The sequence below is a fragment of the Eutrema salsugineum genome, unplaced genomic scaffold, assembly GCF_000478725.1.
Source record: "Eutrema salsugineum unplaced genomic scaffold, Eutsalg1_0 scaffold_11, whole genome shotgun sequence".
Classification (NCBI taxonomy): Eukaryota; Viridiplantae; Streptophyta; class Magnoliopsida; order Brassicales; family Brassicaceae; genus Eutrema; species Eutrema salsugineum.
The window spans coordinates 6,429,434-6,449,756 of NW_006256901.1; the positions used below are offsets into that span (position 1 = coordinate 6,429,434).

The 20,323-nt window shown below is 41.8% G+C and overlaps 2 protein-coding genes and 1 non-coding gene across 3 annotated transcripts; 2 read left to right on the forward strand and 1 right to left on the reverse strand.

Moving 5' to 3' along the window:
- Positions 1-12,599: 12,599 nt before the first annotated feature.
- On the reverse strand, positions 12,600-12,706 carry LOC112090155. Its single transcript, XR_002901505.1, has one exon. It is a non-coding gene; the product is annotated as a small nucleolar RNA R71 (small nucleolar RNA).
- A 1,314-nt stretch (positions 12,707-14,020) lies between these two features.
- LOC112089783 lies at positions 14,021-14,539 on the forward strand. Its single transcript, XM_024160540.1, has one exon. The coding sequence runs from the start codon at positions 14,021-14,023 to the stop codon at positions 14,537-14,539; it is 519 nt and encodes a 172-aa protein (XP_024016308.1).
- Positions 14,540-14,884: 345 nt separating this feature from the next.
- LOC112089784 lies at positions 14,885-17,664 on the forward strand. Its single transcript, XM_024160541.1, has 3 exons — positions 14,885-15,152; positions 15,353-16,901; positions 17,001-17,664. The coding sequence occupies exons 1-3, from the start codon at positions 14,885-14,887 to the stop codon at positions 17,662-17,664; spliced, it is 2,481 nt and encodes an 826-aa protein (XP_024016309.1).
- Positions 17,665-20,323: the final 2,659 nt, after the last annotated feature.

Here is a 20,323-nt window from a genome sequence, read left to right on the forward strand (position 1 = left end):
TTTTGGAGGGGTTTTGATGGTGTCTTTAAAACATAAAAACTAATCTTAACGGGAAAATACAAGAATTAAAATGACCTAATAACTAAACTTAAATAAATCGACTAAAAACGAGAAAACGGCTAGACCTAATTGCTTGTATGAGAATCGGCTGAATGAGTAAAATACTAGACTTAAAACTTGAATGGAAATCGGTGTAAAAGAATAGAAAAGAGGCGCTAGGTTTTCAGGGAAATTCTCTCCGGGAGATGAACGATTCCAAACATTGCTAAAGAGTAAATTAAAAGATTCTAGCTAAAACTTTCACAACTCGAGTCACAAACGTATGAATACACCACTGACGTGATCATAAACAACTATCTCTCTCAGCTCTGACCAGTAGGTTTCCACTCTGGCCCTGGAAGAGAAAAGATGCAGTTTTGCTTAAAATTCGTCAACATTCACAGCTCTCCCATAGGTAGGTTTCCACTCCTATGGTCGATCTGCTCTTCTCAAACTAGATCTGGTCCTGGATGAAAACTTTCGCAACACCGAGGACCTATATCAGATTGGAGTTATGATGCTACTCCCATGCATTATAAATAAGTTTAGAAGAAAAAGTTCTAGAATTCGGCTTCAATAGCTAATGGAATCCTCATCGAACATGTATAGCCCCCATTGAAAATCCCTTAAACCCAACAATAAAACTACTCATACATGATTAAAGAAAGCAAAAACATTGTCTTGAAAAGCTGAGCAGTAATCGAAAATGAAGAAGCAACAAAAAGGGTTCAAGAGATAGATCTCTATCTTCCTCAACCTAAAAACTAAGAAAATGAAAGACAAAAACTTAAAAGCTGCAAAAAGAGTAAAGTGTATGTGTGTGTCTCTTCTATGGCTCCTAAAAACATGTATTTATAGTGTTCAAGTCGTCACTTATGGTTTCTCCAAATGAGGGAATCAATTTGGGCTTGAAAATGGGCTTCGGGGTCGGACAGCCATTCTCCGCGGTCGGGAAGGTCGGGACCATGGTGAAGTGGTTGCTGGCCGCGGAGGAATGCTTGCCAGCTGATTTACGGGACATCTTACTCTTCGCATAACTTTTGATTGAACCATTAGATTACCGAGCTGTGAAGTGTGCTGAAAAGCTGGTAGTTCCATCTTTAAGGTCTCCAAAGTTGAGCTGGATCACACGGTGAGAAGTTCTTCATTTGAGGGTGAACTTCTGACGGTTTGACTCTAAGCTAAAATCTGGTCTTTTATCCATTTTGTTAAACTTTTTCCTAACTTTCCTGAAAAGATTCTTGAAACTACAAATACTAAAAAAAAAAAAACACTTGAAAGCAATAAAAAACATAGAGAAAGTATTTCAAAATGATACTTAAAAGTGGTCAAAATACGGTGTTATCAGTTTGTAAGCTGCTTATGTGACTTAGGAGCTTCAGTGAGTTTGATACCTTACTCTATTGCAAAGAAGTTGGGATTCAATTCCTACAAGCCAGCAAGAATCTCTTTAGTGCTTGCTGATAGATCAGTAAGGCTCCCCATTGGAATGCTTGAAGATCTACCTCTTAAAGAAGGTGAAATTGAGATCCCAATAGACTTTATTGTCTTGGAGATGGATGAGGAACCTGTTGATCCTCTCATTTTAGGAAGGCCTTTCCTTGCCACAGCAGGAGCAATCATTGATGTTAGAGGTGGAATGATTGAGCTACATATTGGATCAGAAACTATGAAGTTTGATGTAAAGGAAATGATGAAGAAGCCAACAATTGGTGGACAGATCTTTTACAATGAAATAATGGAGGAGCTTGCTGATGAGCTTCTTGAAGAGTTGAACACTGAGGATCCTCTTCAAGTTTTCTTAACCAAGGAAATGTTGAACATGGGTATTTGGCTGAAGAAAGTGAATCTTACAAGCTGTTTTTTGGACCATCCCAAGGAACTGGGTTCAGAAACAAAGTTCTTGGAGCTGGGAGCAAGCGGCCTTGAGGTTCAGGGTATCAGTGGTTCAAGTATAAGTTAGGGACTGGTTCATGAATTCATGGCCGTGGGTTCACAAGCAGAGGAAAAGGCTGAGCCAATTGAGAACATCAGCAGCAATGGAGATCCAGCTGATCAAGAGAGCTCCATGGCCGATTGGGATGAGATCAACGTTGCAATAAGCCTATTTTCTTGTAGTGAACACACCCCCTGTTGAGCTCAAGCCTCTACCAACAGGGCTCAGGTATGCGTTTCTTGGCTCTAACTCTTCTTACCCTGCCATCATCAATGATAAGTTGCCAGATCATGAAGAGAAAGCATTGTTAAATGAGCTTAGGAAGTTTATGAGAGCTATTGGTTATTCCCTTGTTGATATTACAGGAATCTCTCCTAGTGTATGCATCCAAAGAATATACCTAGAGGACCAGTCCATGTGCTCTATTGAGCACCAAAAGAGACTTAACCCCAACCTGAAAGAGATGGTTAAGAAGGAGATACTCAAACTGCTTGAGGCAGGGATTATTTACCCAATCTCTGACTCAAGATGGGTGTCTCGTGTCCATGTGGTGTCCAAAAAGGGTGGTATTACAGTGGTAAAAACGATAGGGATGAACTCATTGCTACTAGAACTGTAACTGGTCATCGCATGTGCATAGACTATAGAAAGTTGAATGCAGCTACAAGATAGGATCATTTTCCTTTACCATTCATTGATCAAATATTAGAAAGGTTAGCTAATCACCCTTATTATTGTTTTCTTGATGGATACTCTGGGTTCTTTCAGATTCCCATAGACCCAAGATACCAAGAGAAAACAACATTTACATGTCCATATGGCACATACACATATAGAAGAATGCCCTTTGGGCTGTGCAATGCACCTGCCTTCTTTCAAAGGTGTATGATGCATATCTTTTCTGATCTAATAACAGAGAAATTTAAGGTGTTCATGGATGAATTTTCAGTCTATGGAACCTCCTTCTCTGCTTGTTTTTCTAATCTGTCTCAGGTTCTAAGGAGATGTGAGGAGACAAGCTTGGTGCTGAATTGGGAGAAATGCCATTTTATGGTACTAGAAGGCATTGTGCTTGGTCACAAGGTATTTGAGGCAGGCATTGAGGTAGATAAGGCCAAGGTGGAGGTGATGGTCAACTTGTTGGAAGCTCCAAGTACAGTCAATGGAATCAGAAGTTTCTTAGAGCATGCTAGCTTCTATAGAAGATACATCAAGGATTTTTCTAAGATTGCAAGGCTTTTAACCAGATTATTGTGCAAAGAAGTGGAGTTTGTGTTTGATGAGGAGTGCATGGAAGCTTTTCTAAAGATCAAGCAGGTTCTTATCAGTGCTCCTATAGTCCAAGCCTCAGATTGGACTTTGCCTTTTGAAGTAATGACCGATGCATCAGACTATGAGCTGTCTTGGGCAAAAGAAGGATAAGAAGTTGCATGTCATATACTATTCGAGTAGAACTTTGGATTCAGCTCAGAAAAGTATGCTACTACTGAAAAGGAAATGTTTGCTATAGTATTTGCCTTTGATAAATTCAGAAGCTATTTGGTTGGCTCAAAGGTGGTGGTCTACACAGACCATGCAGCTCTTAGATACTTAATGACTAAGAAAGATGTAAGCCAAGGCTATTGAGATGGGTGCTTCTCCTACAAGAGTTTGACATGGAAGTTCAAGATAAGAAGGGCATAGAAAATGGTGCAGCTGATCACCTTTCAATGTTAAGAGTGGATTTTGAGATCCCTCTAGATGATTCATTGTCTGAAGAGCATCTCATGGTGATCAAGTATTATTTGGAGATTGAGCAAGCTAACACCATCAGAGAAAGAAGCTTACCTTGGTTTGCTGACCTTGTCAACTATCTTTCTTGTGGTGTAGAGCCACCTGAGTTGAATGTTTTTCAAAGAAAGAAGTTCTTCAAAGAAATGAGAAATTACTTTTTGGATGAGCCATACTTGTATGTGCATAACAAAGACCATCTGTATAGAAGATGTTTGGCTGATGAAGAAGTGCAAACGGTTCTACAAGAGTGCCACGGCTCAGCATATGAAGGGCATCTTGGAGCTTTCAAGACTGTTGCTAAGGTACTCCAATCAGGGTTTTGGTGGCCATCCATGTTCAAGGATGCACAAAGTGTGGTTTCAAGCTGTGACTCTTGCAAAAGACATGGAAACATCTCAAAAAGGAGTGAAATTCTTCAGAACCCCATCTTAGAAGTTGAGATATTTGACTGTTGGGGTATTGACTTCATGGGGCCATTCATCCCTTCTCATGGGAATCAGTATATCTTAGTAGCTGTGGACTATGTGTCCAAATAGGTGGAGGCCATTGCTAGTCCTACAAATGACACTAAGGTTGTGTGCAAACTGTTTAAGAGCATCATCTTCCTAAGATTTGGCAAGATTTGGCATACCAAGAGTGGTCATAAGTGATGGTGGTAGTCATTTCATAAACAAGACCTTGGAGGGGCTGCTTAGGAAGCATGGAGTTAAGCATAAAGTTGCTAGCCCTTACCACCCACAAACAAGTGGCCAAGTGGAAGTGTCCAACAGACATATCAAAGCTATCTTAGAGAGGACTGTAAGCTCCTCAAGAAAAAATTGGATCAAGAAGCTTGATGATGCACTTTGGACATATAGAACAGCTTTCAAGACACCCATAAGTACTTCACCCTTCAATCTGATTTATGGGAAGATCTGCCATTTACCTGTGAAGCTTGAGTACAAGGCTCTATGGACTGTCAAGTTGTTGAATTTTGACATCAAGACCGCCCAGGAGAAGAGACTTATGCTGCTTCATGATTTAGAAGAGATCAGACTTGATGCTTATGAGAGTTCAAAAATCTACAAAGAAAGGACCAAAATTTTACATGATCAGAAAATCTTGAAGAGAGAGTTTAAAGAAGGAGATTTGGTCCTCTTATTCAACTCAAGGCTTAAGCTGTTTCCTGGTAAACTGAAATCAAGGTGGTCACGTCTATTTAAAGTTCTTGAAGTGAGAAGGTATGGTGCTTTGGTTCTTGAAGGAAAAGATGGAAAAGGTTTTGTTGCTAATGGGCAGAGAGTCAAGCACTACTTGGTATCAAAAAATAAATAGAGAGCTACCATAGTCTCTCTTGATGATCCTCCAACCCATTAATGGGTATGAAAAGTCAAACTTAGTGACTTAAAACAAAGTGCTCTTGGAAGACACCCAAGCTTATCCTTGTACATACTTCTTTTTCATCTTTTCAGGTTTTGTGAAGTGTTTTCAGGTCCCAGGTGACTTAGGCAAGCTGTGGTCCAAGGACAAAGTAGAAAAAGGTTTGAGAAGGGGCTGAGAAAAGACCTAAGGCAAGAAAACTTGAGAGACGCCTGGTGTGCGACTCAGGTGTGCAACATGGGTCAGGCAAAGCACCAACTCTAACAAGGTCTCGCAAAAGAAACCTACATGGATGTGCGGGTCGATCAACTAGCAGAAAAGAGAGCTGAGCACGAAAAAGTCTAAGTATGCAGATGTGCAAGTTGGGCTTGCGAGATGGCAAAGAGGGATCCTAAGCCACACATGAACTCGCAAAACAGACCTACTAGGTCATGCGAGTTGGCTCAGGATCACTCTATGTCGCACACTATGAGAAGAAGCCAAGACGTTCAAGGGTTTGATATGTGTGACTCAGGCTTGCGAGATTGATAAAGAAGGTCCCAAGTCGCACATATACTCGCATTTTAGACCGAGATGGTCTTGCGATTCAGCTCGTGATCACTCTATGTCGCACACCAGGAAGAAGGCAGGGCTTTTAAAAAGGTGATGTGTGCGACTTAGATGTGCGAGACAGGAAGAACAAGGTCCTAAGTCGCACACGAGCTCGCGAAATGGACCGAGTTGGGTGTGCGAGAAGATCAAAGGAGAGTTTATGTCGCACAAGGAGTCTGGTCAACAAAAAAAAAGGAAAGTCAAGCCTTGACTGGTTAAACTGGATCTATTGACCAAAAGACCAAAGGCTGCACCCAGTCCCCACACTCCTCCTTCAAGAGAACACGAGTTTGCATTTCTGAAACCCCTTCTCTCCATTGTTTCTTGCATATCTCTCTCATTTCTCCACCAAATCGCTGATTCAAAGTGCCCTGAACTCGTTTTTCTGTTGGTAATCTCATTCTGTAAGCATTTCGAGGTCATTTCATCATAATCCCAAGGTATTCACTCTGTTAAAACTCATCTCTTTCCATGTCCTTAAATGGTGATTTTTTAGCTTGAATGTGTGAAATCGATTTTAATAGGTTGTTAGATACCTTGGGATTATTTTCATAAATGATAGGTTGCTAGATTATCACAGAAAACAGAGTTCTTTCTTGGTGGTTCCTTGTTCTTGAATTTTGAAAATTGTTGCAAAGAGATTCCTAAAAAAATCGATTCTTGTTGAAAAGAAAGTGAACCTGTTTCTTGCTGAGTCTTTGGTTTGCACTTGTGTTAAGCAATGCTGTGAATTGTTGGACTTATGCTTGGCTTGAGAAACCTGTTCATGTTCTTCAGAAATCAGTTTTTGCAAGAATTTTTCAAACAAATTGTGGCTTTTTGTTGAGCTTGTTCTTGTGCTCACTTTTTTTTGAGAAATTTTTTTGGCAGATGACTGAGAGGACCAATGCTATTGCTTGCATGAAGAAGAACCTTGCCACCAAAGACAAAGGCTTGGTCTCCGAATCCTCAAAGCTAAAATGGAGTGGAAAGAGCACCAAGAAGGTGACAAAGCAAATCATAGGAGAACAAGTGCTTAAAAGACCAAGGAATGATGAGAGGGCTCTGGTGGTTGTTTGGAAACATGGGGATTGAATCGCTTTTGGAGCTAAGAGAGATTGCTAATGAAGAGGAGTCTCAGGAGTTTTTGGCTTCTTTGGACGTTTTTTATGTTTTACCCAAGGGATTCAAGCAGAATTCAAGGACAGGGTCTTGGATATATGGAGTTTGTGGTGAAGGGACAAACCTACACGGTGACATTCAAGGAGCTGACAGAGATATTTGGGTTCACCGCACCTGGAAGCACGCCTCTCTCTAACCAGGTCGCTCATTCAAAGGAAGCACTTCAAGCTTTGTGGGAAATAATTGCCTTTGGGAAGTACAGAGCTGGTGTAGCTAAGGCCTCTTGGATCAGAAACTCTGTTTTAAGATATGTTCACAAGATCCTTGCTCACAACCATTTTTTCAAACTTGATGTTGGAAGGGTTTACAAGGGTGACTTGAATCTTCTTGCTGTGAGTTTGAAACCTTTGACGCCAACATATGCCAATGGGAAGCCTTTTGAAGGATACGCTTACACACCTTGCCTTGCTTCTCAACTAGCAAGGAGCTTGATGACTTACAAAGAGACCATTTGGGATTCAAAAAAAAAGGATGTGAAGTTGAACCACGGTTGGGTTGTGACAATGATTTTGAAGGAAAAGAGGTACAGGTTTAAGGAGAGTACGGCAAGACTTGATCTGATCAATGAAGCTCATCTTTGCAAGATTGGATTCTTTCAAGGGAAAGTTGGCACCAAGCTTGCTTACAACTTCAAGATCTTCCAAGATGAAGCAATTCAGGTCCTCCTTCCCAACCCCTCCCTCACCTCAATCCAAGAGAAGCACAATCTCCCCTTCTTTATGCTCAAGGATCAGCTCCACAATGTTAAACTGACCCACCAGTTCTTAAGTACAAGAAATCTTGCAAAGAAGAAACTTCAAAGGGAAATAAACCAGCTGAAGAAGCTAGTGCTACTAGTGCTCATGATGATGGTATGCCTCCACCACTCAAGCGCTATTGAGGGAACAGATACCTTTTTGATGCCTACAATTGGGAAGATCCAGGGACCCCTGCATTCAGAGCTCAGCAAAAGATTGGTGCACTTCAACAATGGTGCAAGTGGCAAGATAAAACGATTCACAAGCTGGCCAAGTGTATTAAGAAGATGAAGAAAATGATCAAAAAGCTTGAGAACCTATGCAAGGAAGGATCTCCACCACCAGCTTCACCAGGCCGCCGAGAAGAGGTTGGAGAAAGATCCACCACATGCACAGCAATAATACCATATGGCAAAGCACATTGGGTAGACCCTGAAACCGTTTTTGAGGAGCCAAGCTTGCACTCATGGGAGACACCATCTGGTTACACATCAAACCCCTCATACTTTTTGGGGTCAGACTTCCAAAGCAACTAGGTACCACTCCAACCCTTGTAAATATGCATGTAGTTCTTAATCTTTCACTTTTCATTTTGCGTGTTTTGTGTTGCACTCCTTTCTCATGCTTTTATAACACAAGGGACTGTGTTATTTAAGGGTGGGGGGGGGGAGTTTTATGTTTTACTAATCATGTTTTCTTTGATCTTATTTTTCCATTTTGAGTCTTGAGTCCCATTCTTCATGCATTGGCATCTAAGTGCATATAAAAACCAAAAAAAATCAAAAAATCTGAAAAAAATTCACAAAAAATATTCATTTAGTTGCATTCACATTTTTAGGATTGGGTCTAGTTGCATTCATATAGGTTGGATCATTTTCATGGGAGTAATGATAGGTTTCTTTGAGAAAGGATCATCTTAAGAACTTGATTCATGGCCCTAGTTATATAATTCTCTATTGCTTGCAAAACTGGTATGAAATCAAGGGTGAACCATGCTTGGAACTAGTTTCTCAATGCTTCTGTGTTAAATTGGATCAAGTTGTGATTAACTCTAGCCTTATTTAAGTGAAAACCATAATTTGACAATCCATTATCATGCTTGTGCATATCATTGTGAACTCATGGGTACCACAAAATATTTGAGCTCCTTGCTGGCTCAAATAGTTTTTCTCTCATCTTGATACAGTTCCCTGCCTTTAACCAAACCTTCCTTGAAGCCTGAAACACTCTAGTGAGAGATGTGAGGTCTTGTTCTGAATAAACTTGACATAAAGTGTTGGGTTTAGGGCGACAAGAGTAGAGTTTCATGTAGATCTAGCTCTGCATCATGAGTCTATACTAGGCTAGGAAGGGATCTTGGGAAACACTGAGTGGAAAAGAGAGAGTTTGAGATGAAAAAAAGGGGATGGAAAAGAAAAGAAATCGGTTGGGGGTCTGTTGTTTAAAAAAAGAAAGCTCTTGTGTTTTATAAAGAAAAGTCTAGCCTTTAAGTGAAAAAAAAAAGAAAAAAAGCCAAAAAGGCTCAAGTGTTTAAAGAGAAAAAAAAAAAGAGAGGCTAGACAATGCTATGTGATAAAGAGCTAAGTGAAAGGTTTAGGACCCAAAGCCTGAGTTTGAGAATGAAAAGATGAATCTCCTGGTGAGGAAAAGAATGAGAGAGAAGTGAGAAGTGGGTTGAGAAGGCAATGAATGCCTTGAGAGAAGGGTAGCTTAGGTATGTTCTTCATTGGTTTAGAGTTAAGGAGAAAGACCAACTTGGGGCATTGGGTAGATGGGATTCTACTATTGTATGCATCAGTTGCCTTTTACCCTTAGCCTTCTGTTAAAGTTTATTCCCTCTTGAGTGATCCCTTGAGCTGCATTGAACCCATAAACTTTGAATGAGATCATCTTTGTTTTATAACCTCATCCCTTAGCCAAATGAGTTCACATGATTTGCATGAGCATGATCCACATGATACTTAAATGAATATCAAAGGGCTGGAGTTAGGAATTCTTGTGAAGGTTGACACTTGAGTTTGGTTCACTTGGTGATGAGCATGGCTAGTTTTTATGAGTACACCAGTTTGAATTGCAATTTAGAATTAGTAACTAGGACCATGAGTTGAACTCTTTTGATGATAACTCTCTCTCTCTCTCTTTAAGAAATGTGAACTCCCAAACGCCAATCCTCTCTCATGTTTTGTTCTTTTTCCTTGAGGACAAGCAAATGACAAGTGTGAGAGAGTTGATATGTTCATAAAAAGCATCATTTATCTTGTATATTTCATTTCAAATCATATCTTATTTCATGCATTTTAGGTCTTTAGACATTGTTTTAGGACTTAGGAGTTTGCATTAGGTCCAAGTGAGTTTTTGCATGGTTTGGAGTCTTAAACAGGTACTTTGGAGGCTTTTGGAGTGTAAAAGGTGAAACCAAGTTTTCAGATGGTGGAAAAAGGATCAGAAATGGTGAAAATGTAGGTTTGGAGTCTATCGGCAATATCTTGTATTGCATGATGCAAAACACCGGCCAAGAATGCTTACCATGTGGACTTTTATTGACCAGACGCTGTAACGGATCGAGAGAGTATCGGCTAAAACATTATGCCAAGGGATTTGGGTTTTATCGGCTAAAAGTCTTTACCGCGAGGACAGATTCTCGGCAAAATTCCTTACCGCGGTACATGAAGACCTGGCTAAAAATCTCTGGCTCTGGTAAGCATCAAAGATCACTCGTCCGAGGAGCCTTTCCATCCGTTTCAGCTTCCGAGGTATTCGTAAAAGTTGGAGAAGGTTGAGTTATGGTTCCAGAACAGTTGGAATTAGTGGATTCGGATCAGTAAGCAGAGAGTTATGACCAACAGAAGACCTACCTGTCTTGTTTGCATTCCAGACCGACCTGATGTGCTTCAAAGATTATATATCATGGTTTTTATGGTTTTTAACCATGGTATAGGTCTTATTTATAGAGTCTTTTTAGTGTCTTTCGAGTCTTTTGGAGTCTTTTCAGGTCATAGGTACGTTTGGAGCTTAACTGGAGACTTTGGAGCACTTTGGAGCTTAATCAGGATCAAATTCGTCAAGAATGGATTTTGTGCTTTAGTGTCGCTCGACACCATGGAGAGTGACGCTCGACACTTGTCAGAGAAATAAGGAAAAGGTGATTTTGTTTCCTATTTGAAGGAGTTGGGCCCAAACGTTTTCAAGGAAGCCCAAGACGTGTCTTAGAGATATATTTAGGATTTTTATTCCCTTTTTACGATTACCTTAGATTTTTGAGAGAGAGATACTCTGAGCTTTTCGGCTTTTGCGATTTTCTGAGCTTGGGGAGACAAGTCTGTACTCTGTTCGTTTAGAGAGAAGATTTCAAACCCCTTTATCTATTTCGATTTAATCTATTGCTTTCTATTCATCATGTTTGTTGTTTCAATGATCATGTCTGAGTAGATCACCTGTTAGGTTTAGGGTTAATTAGGGTTTTCTTTGAATGTTTGATTAACTTGCTAGCTAGGGTTTATATCTGTTAGTTCTTCATCTTAGGTTGTTCTTAAAGCTAATTCTAGATTGATCACCTAGAACTTAGATCTTAGGTTGCTTAATTGACACGGAAGTGTAATTGAATAACTGGAAAGAACCTGAGTTGAGCAAAGTAACTATTCGCAAAGGAATTTGGTTTAGGAGCTTTGTGAACATATCGAACTTGTGCAATTAAGGCTGGTTTAAATCTGTAGGATTTGCAAAGGAATTTGGAATTCTAGGATTTTAACTTAGATAATTCTCACAACGGAAGTTGGTTAATTATAGTTCTGTGTTTCGAGTTCAAGAACCGTGCTTAATATCTGAACACTGACTTGTTAAGTTGATATGCATTCATTGATCTCCTGAAAATCACCCTAGACCTATCCTTCATCACATCGAATTTACAACCATTTTCCTTGCTGTTTTATTTATCTCTGTCGCATTGCTATTTGTTTCGCTTATTTTGGCTTAGCGTAACTCCATCTACATAAGGTTTATTGAGTGATCTCTTGTCTCTGTGGTTCGACCCCTAGATACTACAACTGCACATCTGTGCTCTTACAGAGTAGCTTAGGGCTTAAACTTTGAGCAGATCAAGTTTTGGCGCCGTTGCCGGGGACTTGATTTCGCCATTAAACCTAGTTTTTGAGTTTCAACTAAGTTTTTCTTCTTAGTATCGAGCGACACCACTTGTGGTGTCGCGTGACACCTTTCTTTTTATAACCTAATTTACTTATTTCGTTTTCTCTCTTTGTTTTTGGTGTTTCAGGTTTATGCATACTCGTGGAACCAGAAGCAACAAAGACATCTCGCTAGTGAATTTGAGCAACGAGGAGCTAGCCGAGTTAGAGCGAACGAACAGGAAAGCAAGAGATCCGGCAATGATGGAAAATGCCAATGGACTTGTTCGTGATGATGATGGAATCTGGAGAGACCGAGAGGGTCATGTGTGCAATGCGAGAGGCCAAAGGCTTGATGGAGATGGTAACATCATTCCACCAGCCCCTTTACCAGTGGATGTTGTTGACCAGAATCCACCACCTGCACCGCGTGGTAATGCTGTGATCGTTCCAAATCAGAGGAACGCTCCAGAAGATCGGAATGTGAGGGAACCTGCACCTGCATCTGGTCGTGGACGAACACTTGGAGACTACAACAGGCCTGAGCAGTTCTATGCAAATCGTTCTGCGATTCGCGCCCCTGCGTTTCAAAGAAACGATTTTGAGCTGAAACCTGTGTACTACACTCTTGTGGGTCAGCATCCTTTCCATGGGCACTCTCATGAGCACCCTATGGATCACATCGAGAGATTTGAGGACTAAGTCACCAGCATCAAATACAATGGAGTGTCCAACGATTTCCTCCTCTGCAAGCTGTTTCCTTATTCTCTAGCTGGAGAAGCAGCTAACTGGTTGAAGCAGTTGGAGGCAGGATCACTCACTACTTGGGAAGAGACCAGGAATGCTTTCCTGCACAACTTCTTCGATGATGCTAGATCTGAGGAGTTGAGGACGAAGATTTCGACTTTCTCTCAGGAACCAACTGAAGCATTCAAAGCTTCTTGGGTGCGATTCAAATCGTACCAACGAGACTGCCCTCATCATGGCTTCAGCGATGTGCAGTTGCTAGGTATCTTCTTCAGAGGTATCGACTGGAGGTATCAGATGGCACTTGATGCAGCAAGCAATGGCAACTTCAACACCAGATACCTAGAAGAAGCTGTTGAACTCATCGAAAATTTGGCATCCAGCAATAGCACCAAGAATGCAGATCTTGAGCGAAAGAAGCAAGCTGGAAATATGGATAGATCGCAGATCGCTGAGGTGAAAGCTAAACTTGACTCTGTGCACAGCCTTTTCGTGGGTAAGAAGTCTGTCAGATTCGCACAGGAGGTGGAGAGTTTCGAACCTGAGGATGAAGCTGAGGAAGAAGATGTCAACTTTGTCAGTGGATCAGGATTTCAGGGTCAGAGGTTTGGTAATCAGCAAGGTAACAGAAGCTACAGTGGGAATTACAGTGGAAATCCGTCAACAGTAAACAGAACTTCTCTGGTTACACGCCTAAGTCTCAGTACCAGAAGCCTTTTTCCAACAACAGTTTTTCCAGAAACTACAGCACTCCTTCATCTCAACCTCAAAATCCTGACAATGAGATGAAGTCTATGCTGGAAAAAATTCTGGAAGGTCAGCAGAAGCTCACCGTGGACTTCAATGGGAAGATGGATGCTCTCTACCTTGATCTGAATGGGAAAATCGAAGCTCTGAACACCCATGTCAAGCAGCTCGATACGCAGGTAGCCCAAACTGCAGGTTCTGTTAAAAGGCAAGAGGGTTTTCTTCCTGGGAAGACTGACACCAATCCAAGGCATCACTGCAGTGCTATCACGTTGAGGAGTGGTAAAAATCTGAGTTCAGAGCCCAAAAAGACGCCTCCTGCACCTGAAGTCGTGGATTTGAAAAACCCTGAAGAAGTTCCTGAGATTGCAGAGCTGGTGTCGAGCGACACCACCACTAGTGTCGCGCGTTACCAATTGCAGAGCGAAGCTGTTGATGCTCCGAATCCGAAATCTGCAGAGGAGAAGGCCTACAAACCTAAAGTTCCTTACCCAAGGAGCCCTAGGAAGTCCAAGCAAGAGCTTGATGATGCACGATGCAAAGCTTTGATGGAAAAGCTTGTGATTGAGATTCCCTTGGTTGATGCTGTAAAGATCACTCCTGTTATCAGACGTTATGTGAAGCCAATGGTTACTAATAATCTCAGCCATTAACAAGGAGTGATGATGATTTCTGAGCAAGTCAGTGCAGTGATTCAGAACCGAATCCCAGAGAAGCTGTCTGATCCAGGAAGCTTTGTCTTGGATTGCTCTATCTTCACAGAGAGATTCAAGAGATCGCTGTGTGATCTGGGTTCAAGTGTTAACCTCATGCCTTATTCAGTGGCTGTCAATCTCGGTATGACTGACTTCAAGCCAACAAGGATATCTCTCATCCTAGCTGATCGTTCGACAAGGATACCTAAAGGGGTGCTAGAAGATGTTCCAATCAAAGTTGGAGACTGCATGATACCGACTGACTTTGTGGTTCTGGAGTATGGAGAGGAGCCTAAGGATCCTCTTATCCTTGGGAGACCTTTTCTAGCTACAGCAGGTGCTATCATCGATGTCAGGAAAGGCAGGATCGCTCTGAATGCTGGAGATCTGGTGATGAACTTTGACATGGACAAGCTGATGAAGAAACCCACCATCGATGGTCAGACCTTCTATGTCGACACTCTCACAGAGTTCGCTGAGGAGATTTTCCATGAGATGCTGCCTACAGACCCACTTGAGAGAGCTCTGACCACGTCTGCATCCGAAGCTGAACACTTGGACGAAATTTTCAGCATCTTACTCGAAGATGTTGGACTCCAGCGAGCATATGATGCAGCTAACATCGCAGATTGAACAGCTTGAGACTCCTGCGAAGGTGAAGCAGCTATCCGACTGGAGTGAGGAGAAAGCGCCCAAGATTGAGTTCAAACAACTCCCTGCAGGACTAAGGTACGCATTCCTAGGCTCTAATTCTACTTATCCAGTCATTATCAACTCTTCCTTGAACAATGCTGAGGTTACCTTACTACTGAGGAAGCTGCGCAAGCATCGCAAAGCTTTTGGCTATTCTCTTGATGATATTTCAGGTATCTCACCAGACTTGTGCATCGAATTCACCTGGAGGATGAGTCGAAGTCATCGATCGAACACCAGCGCAGGCTGAACCCTAACCTGTAAGATGTCGTCAAAAAGGAGATCATGAAGCTGCTGGAAGCTGGAATCATCTATCCAATTTCAGATAGTGCTTGGGTGAGTCCTGTGCACGTGGTTCCTAAGAAAGGAGGGGTTACAGTTGTGAAGAATGACAAAGATGAGCTGATTCCGACGCACACAGTGACTGGACACAGGATGTGCATCGATTACAGGAAGCTGAATGCAGCGACCAGGAAAGATCACTTCCCATTCCCTTTATTGATCAGATGCTATAGAGACTTGCAAGCCATCTCTACTACTGCTTCCTCGATGGGTACTCAGGATTTTTCCAGATCCCTATCCACCCAGATGATCAGGAGAAGACCACCTTTACATGTCCATATGGCACCTTCGCATATCGCAGGATGCCCTTTGGACTTTGTAATGCTCCTGCGACATTTCAGAGATGTATGATGTCTATCTTCACTGACATGATTGAGGATTTCATGGAGGTCTTTATGGATGATTTCTCAGTTTACGGATCATCTTTTAAGGACTGTCTGGATAATCTCTGCAAGGTTCTGGCTCGCTGTGAAGAGAAGCACTTGGTCCTTAACTGGGAAAAGTGTCACTTTATGGTCAGAGATTGGATTGTGCTCAGGCACAAGGTTTCTGCAGCTGGCATAGAAGTGGATCGTGCGAAGATTGACGTCATGACGAGCTTGCCACCACCTGATTCTGCGAAATCAGTTAGAAGCTTTCTGGGTCATGCAGGGTTCTCTCGTCGCTTCATCAAGGACTTCAGCAAGATTGCACGTCCTCTCACTGCTTTACTATGCAAGGATGCTAAGTTTGAGTTTACAGATGAGTGTCTTGCTGCGTTCGAACAGATCAAACATGCTCTGATAAGCGCCCCTATCGTGCAGCCTCCTGACTGGAATTTGCTTTTTAAGGTGATGTGTGATGCTAGTGATTTTGCTGTAGGTGCTGTTCTAGGACAGAAGAAGGAAAAAAATCTTCATGCAGTCTACTATGCCAGACGAACTCTGGATGATGCTGAAAGGAATTACGCTACCACTGAGAAGGAGCTGTTGGATGTGGTCTTTGCCTTTGAAAAATTTCGACCATACCTTGTGGGATCGAAGGTGATTGTGCATACAGATCATTCTGCACTCAAATACTTGATGCAGAAGAAGGATGCAAAGCCGAGATTACTGCGATGGGTGTTACTTCTTCAGGAGTTCGATATTGAGGTCAAAGACAAGAAGGGTGTTGAGAATGGTGTAGCAGATCATCTCTCACGCATCAGGGTTGAAGACGACGTACCCATAGACGATTTCCTGCCAGAAGAGAATGTATACTATGTGGAAACCGAGTTCCAGAGCAGGTTTGACGAAGAATTGCAGGTTCTTCGAATTGAAGAAACGTTAGTGTCGAGCGACACCACCCCTAGTGTCGCGCGTCACCTTGCTCAGCCATACACAGAGACCTATCCAATTCGAAGCAGACTTCCTGAGATCAGTTCAGCTGTTGTATCTGCCACCCAACGTCCTTGGTATGCTGATATTGCCAATCATCTCGCTGCAGAGGCTAAGCCTGAGAACTTTAAAGGGTATGCGAAGAAGAAGTTCCTGAGAGAGCTACGAAGATATCATTGGGATGAGCCATACCTGTACAAGCACTGTTCTGATGGGATTTACAGAAGATGCATTGCAGAGTCAGAAGTCCCAGAGGTGCTGTTTCACTGTCATGGGTCGGAATATGCTGGACACTTTGCGACATTCAAAACAGTGTCCAAGGTTCTTCAAGTAGGCTTTTGGTGGCCTACCATGTTTCGCGACGCGCATGCTTTCATCTCGCAGTGCGGTGCTTGTCAGAGGAGAGGAAAGATCAGCAAAAGACATGAGATGCCACAGAATTTCATCCTTGAGGTTGAGGTATTCGATTGCTGGGGTATCGATTTCATGGGTCCTTTTCCCTCTTCGTATGGGAACAAGTACATCCTGGTTGCTGTTGATTATGTTTCAAAGTGGGTCGAAGCCATTGCTAGTCCCACCAACGATTCCTCAGTGGTTCTTAAGATGTTCAAGACCATCATCTTTCCTTGATTTGGAGTGCCTCGAATTGTTATAAGTGATGGTGGTTCTCACTTCATTAACAAGATTTTCGAAAAACTCCTCAGGAAACATGGAGTTCATCATCGAGTTGCAACTCCTTATCACCCTCAGACAAGTGGACAAGTCGAAGTCTCGAATCGTCAGATTAAGGAGATCCTGGAGAAAACAGTGGGCAAAACTCGAAAGGATTGGGCTGCGAAGTTGGACGATGCACTCTGGGCGTACAGGACAGCGTTCAAAACACCTCTAGGCACCACACCTTTCCACCTGCTCTATGGAAAGCCCTGTCACCTTCCAGTGGAGATCGAACACAAGGCAGCCTGGACGATAAAGCTGATGAATTTTGACATCAAGTCTGCTGCAGACAGGAGACTGATACAGCTGAATGAGTTGGACGAAATCAGGCACCATGCCTATGAGAATTCGAAGTTGTACAAAGAGAGGACCAAGGCTTATCACGATTCAAAAATCCTCTCCAGGCAATTCGAAGCGAATGATCAGGTACTTCTGTATAACTCTCGTTTACAATTGTTTCCTGGTAAACTTTGCTCTCGATGGTCAGGTCCTTTCATTGTCAAAGAGGTTCGCCCCTATGGTGCTATCGTCCTCCTCACACCAGATGGTAGCAGAGTGTTCACAGTCAATGGACAAAGGGTAAAGCACTACTGGGCAAAAGCCGAGATTCCGGATGGACATATCGTGCCTCTGGATGGTGCACCTCCTGCTTGAATCATCATCAAGTCAAGCTAATGACTTTAAACAAGCGCTTGGTGGAAGGCAATCCACTGGTGAGTCTGTACATAAGTCTTTTTGTTTCAGTTGATTTTCGTTTTTCTTTTCGTGTTTTAGGTGAAGCAGAGGCTGGTGTCGAGCGACATCACCTTCGGTGTCGCCTGTCACTTGCTATTCATCAAAAAAAAAAAAAAAAAAAAAAAAAAAATTAGGAAATCAGGAAACCGGACTCAAACCAGAAATTTGGATTAGTCTGCTGCAATTTGGTACGAAAAGAACAAGTGTCGCACGATACCATCATCAGTGTCGCACGACACCATCATTGCAGCCAGGTAAGTTCTCCGTTTTTCTTGTGTTTCTCTGTTTCTTCTCTTTTGTTTCGCCAACTTCGGACTAGATAACACTGGGGACAGTGTTGTTTAAGTCTGGGGGAGGTAGTCGCTGACATTGTGTTTGTTTTTCTTAGAGTCAGTCGTGTCAAAACCTGTTGGAGATTATGATGCTTTTCCTGGAATATTTGTGCTGAACTTTCATCTAAGTGACCACTGCTGCAGATTCAGTCTAGATCCGACTAATGAAAAATCCAAAGGCTGGCCAGTTGACTAGAGGCGTCCATATTTCCAACAGAATCCACTAACCTGAGCTAAGTTCTGAACTTCACTTTTAACTCGTTGATGTGACTAAAGCCTTAGAGCTTGATTCCTCGTTCGTACTTGATCAATGAAAGCCTGTGTGAAATTTAATGTTGGTGTTTCTCTCCCTGTGACGAGCTAAGAAGAAGAAAAAGAAAGAAAAGAAAAGGGCAAAAAGATTGAGATGATTTTCGCTTAGGAGTGAAGGGCTAGGAATGTTTCCAATGATCCCATTATTTCACTCCTAAGTTGGAATGATCACACAAAGGAAGGAAGTGAGGGGTAGGAATGTTTCCCATGACCCCACTATTCGCTGAAAACCTTTGATACAAAGTAAGGGGACAACTCGGGGACTCCATGGCAAACACCATCAGTACTCGCAGCTTTACCTTTATCGAGTATATGCCATAAAAAGGAGAAAAGAAAAAGATGATGAATGTGCGAAAAGAAAAGTCTGGGGGAGAGAAAAAGTACCAAAGTGTGTAAGGCTGATTTGTTTGAGTACAGAATGGGAAAGAATCTAGAAGGTTTTGGGCATTGGAATCATCAGTGAGATCCAGCGATGAGGGTTTATGGATAATGTTGTGGAATTTTGGACTTAATCTGGGAAGCTGTGAATGTCCGCGGAGAAGTACATGGTGGTTCGATTTGGAGTGATGAAGCAGTAGTTGAGTTGCAGGGTAATCAGTCAAAAGCGATGTTCCAATGAAAGGTTGAATCTCTGTGTTTTCAAACCTCTTTCTCTTATTTGGTGTTCTGTTTGCTTGAGGGCAAGCAAATGCTAAGTCTGGGGGAGTTGATATATCATGGTTTTTATGGTTTTTAACCATGGTATAGGTCTTATTTATAGAGTCTTTTTAGTGTCTTTCGAGTCTTTTGGAGTTTTTTCAGGTCATAGGTACGTTTGGAGTTTAACTGGAGACTTTGGAGCACTTTGGAGCTTAATCAAGATCAAATTCGTCAAGAATGGATTTTGTGCCTTAGTGTCGCTCGACACCATAAAGAGTGACGCTCGACACTTGTCAGAGAAATAAAGAAAAGGCGATTTTGTTTCCTATTTGAAGAAGGAGTTGGGCCCAAACGTTTTCAAGGAAGCCCAAGACGTGTCTTAGAGATATATTTAGGATTTTTATTCCCTTTTTACGATTACCTTAGATTTTTGAGAGAGAGATACTCTTAGCTTTTCGGCTTTTGCGATTTTCTGAGCTTGGGGAGACAAGTCTGTACTCTGTTCGTTTAGAGAGAAGATTTTGAACCCCTTTATCTATTTCGATTTAATCTATTGCTTTCTATTCATCATGTTTGTTGTTTCAATGATCATGTCTGAGTAGATCACCTGTTAGGTTTAGGGTTAATTAGGGTTTTCTTTGAATGTTTGATTAACTTGCTAGCTAGGGTTCATATCTGTTAGTTCTTCATCTTAGGTTGTTCTTAAAGCTAATTCTAGATTGATCACCTAGAACTTAGATCTTAGGTTGCTTAATTGACACGGAAGTGTAATTGAATAACTGGAAAGAACCTGAGTTGAGCAAAGTAACTATTCGCAAAGGAATTTGGTTTAGGAGCTTTGTGAACATATCAAACTTGTGCAATTAAGGCTGGTTTAAATCTGTAGGATTTGCAAAGGAATTTGGAATTCTAGGATTTTAACTTAAATAATTCTCACAACTGAAGTTGGTTAATTATAGTTCTGTGTTTCGAGTTCAAGAACCGTGCTTAATATCTGAACCCTGACTTGTTAAGTTGATCTGCATTCATTGATCTCCTGAAAATCACCCTAGACCTATCCTTCATTACATCGAATTTACAACCGTTTTCCTTGCTGTTTTATTTATCTCTGTCGCATTGCTATTTGTTTCGCATATTTTGGCTTAGCGTAACTCCATCTACATAAGGTTTATTGAGTGATCTCTTGTCTCTGTGATTCGACCCCTAGATACTACAACTGCACATATGTGCTCTTGCAGAGTAGCTTAGGGATTAAACTTTGAGCAGATCATTCAGTTTTCGGGGCCTTCACCAAA

Bases quoted from the DNA above. Each gene is read 5' to 3' on its own strand.
- LOC112089783 (XM_024160540.1), top strand. From the start codon at position 14,021: ATGCCTTATTCAGTGGCTGTCAATCTCGGTATGACTGACTTCAAGCCA.
- LOC112089784 (XM_024160541.1), top strand. From the start codon at position 14,885: ATGAAGCTGCTGGAAGCTGGAATCATCTATCCAATTTCAGATAGTGCT. The intron at 15,153-15,352 runs GTACTCAGGATT...ATGATTTCTCAG, and splicing joins TACTACTGCTTCCTCGATGG to TTTACGGATCATCTTTTAAG. The intron at 16,902-17,000 runs GTTCAAGACCAT...AAAACTCCTCAG, and splicing joins TCCTCAGTGGTTCTTAAGAT to GAAACATGGAGTTCATCATC.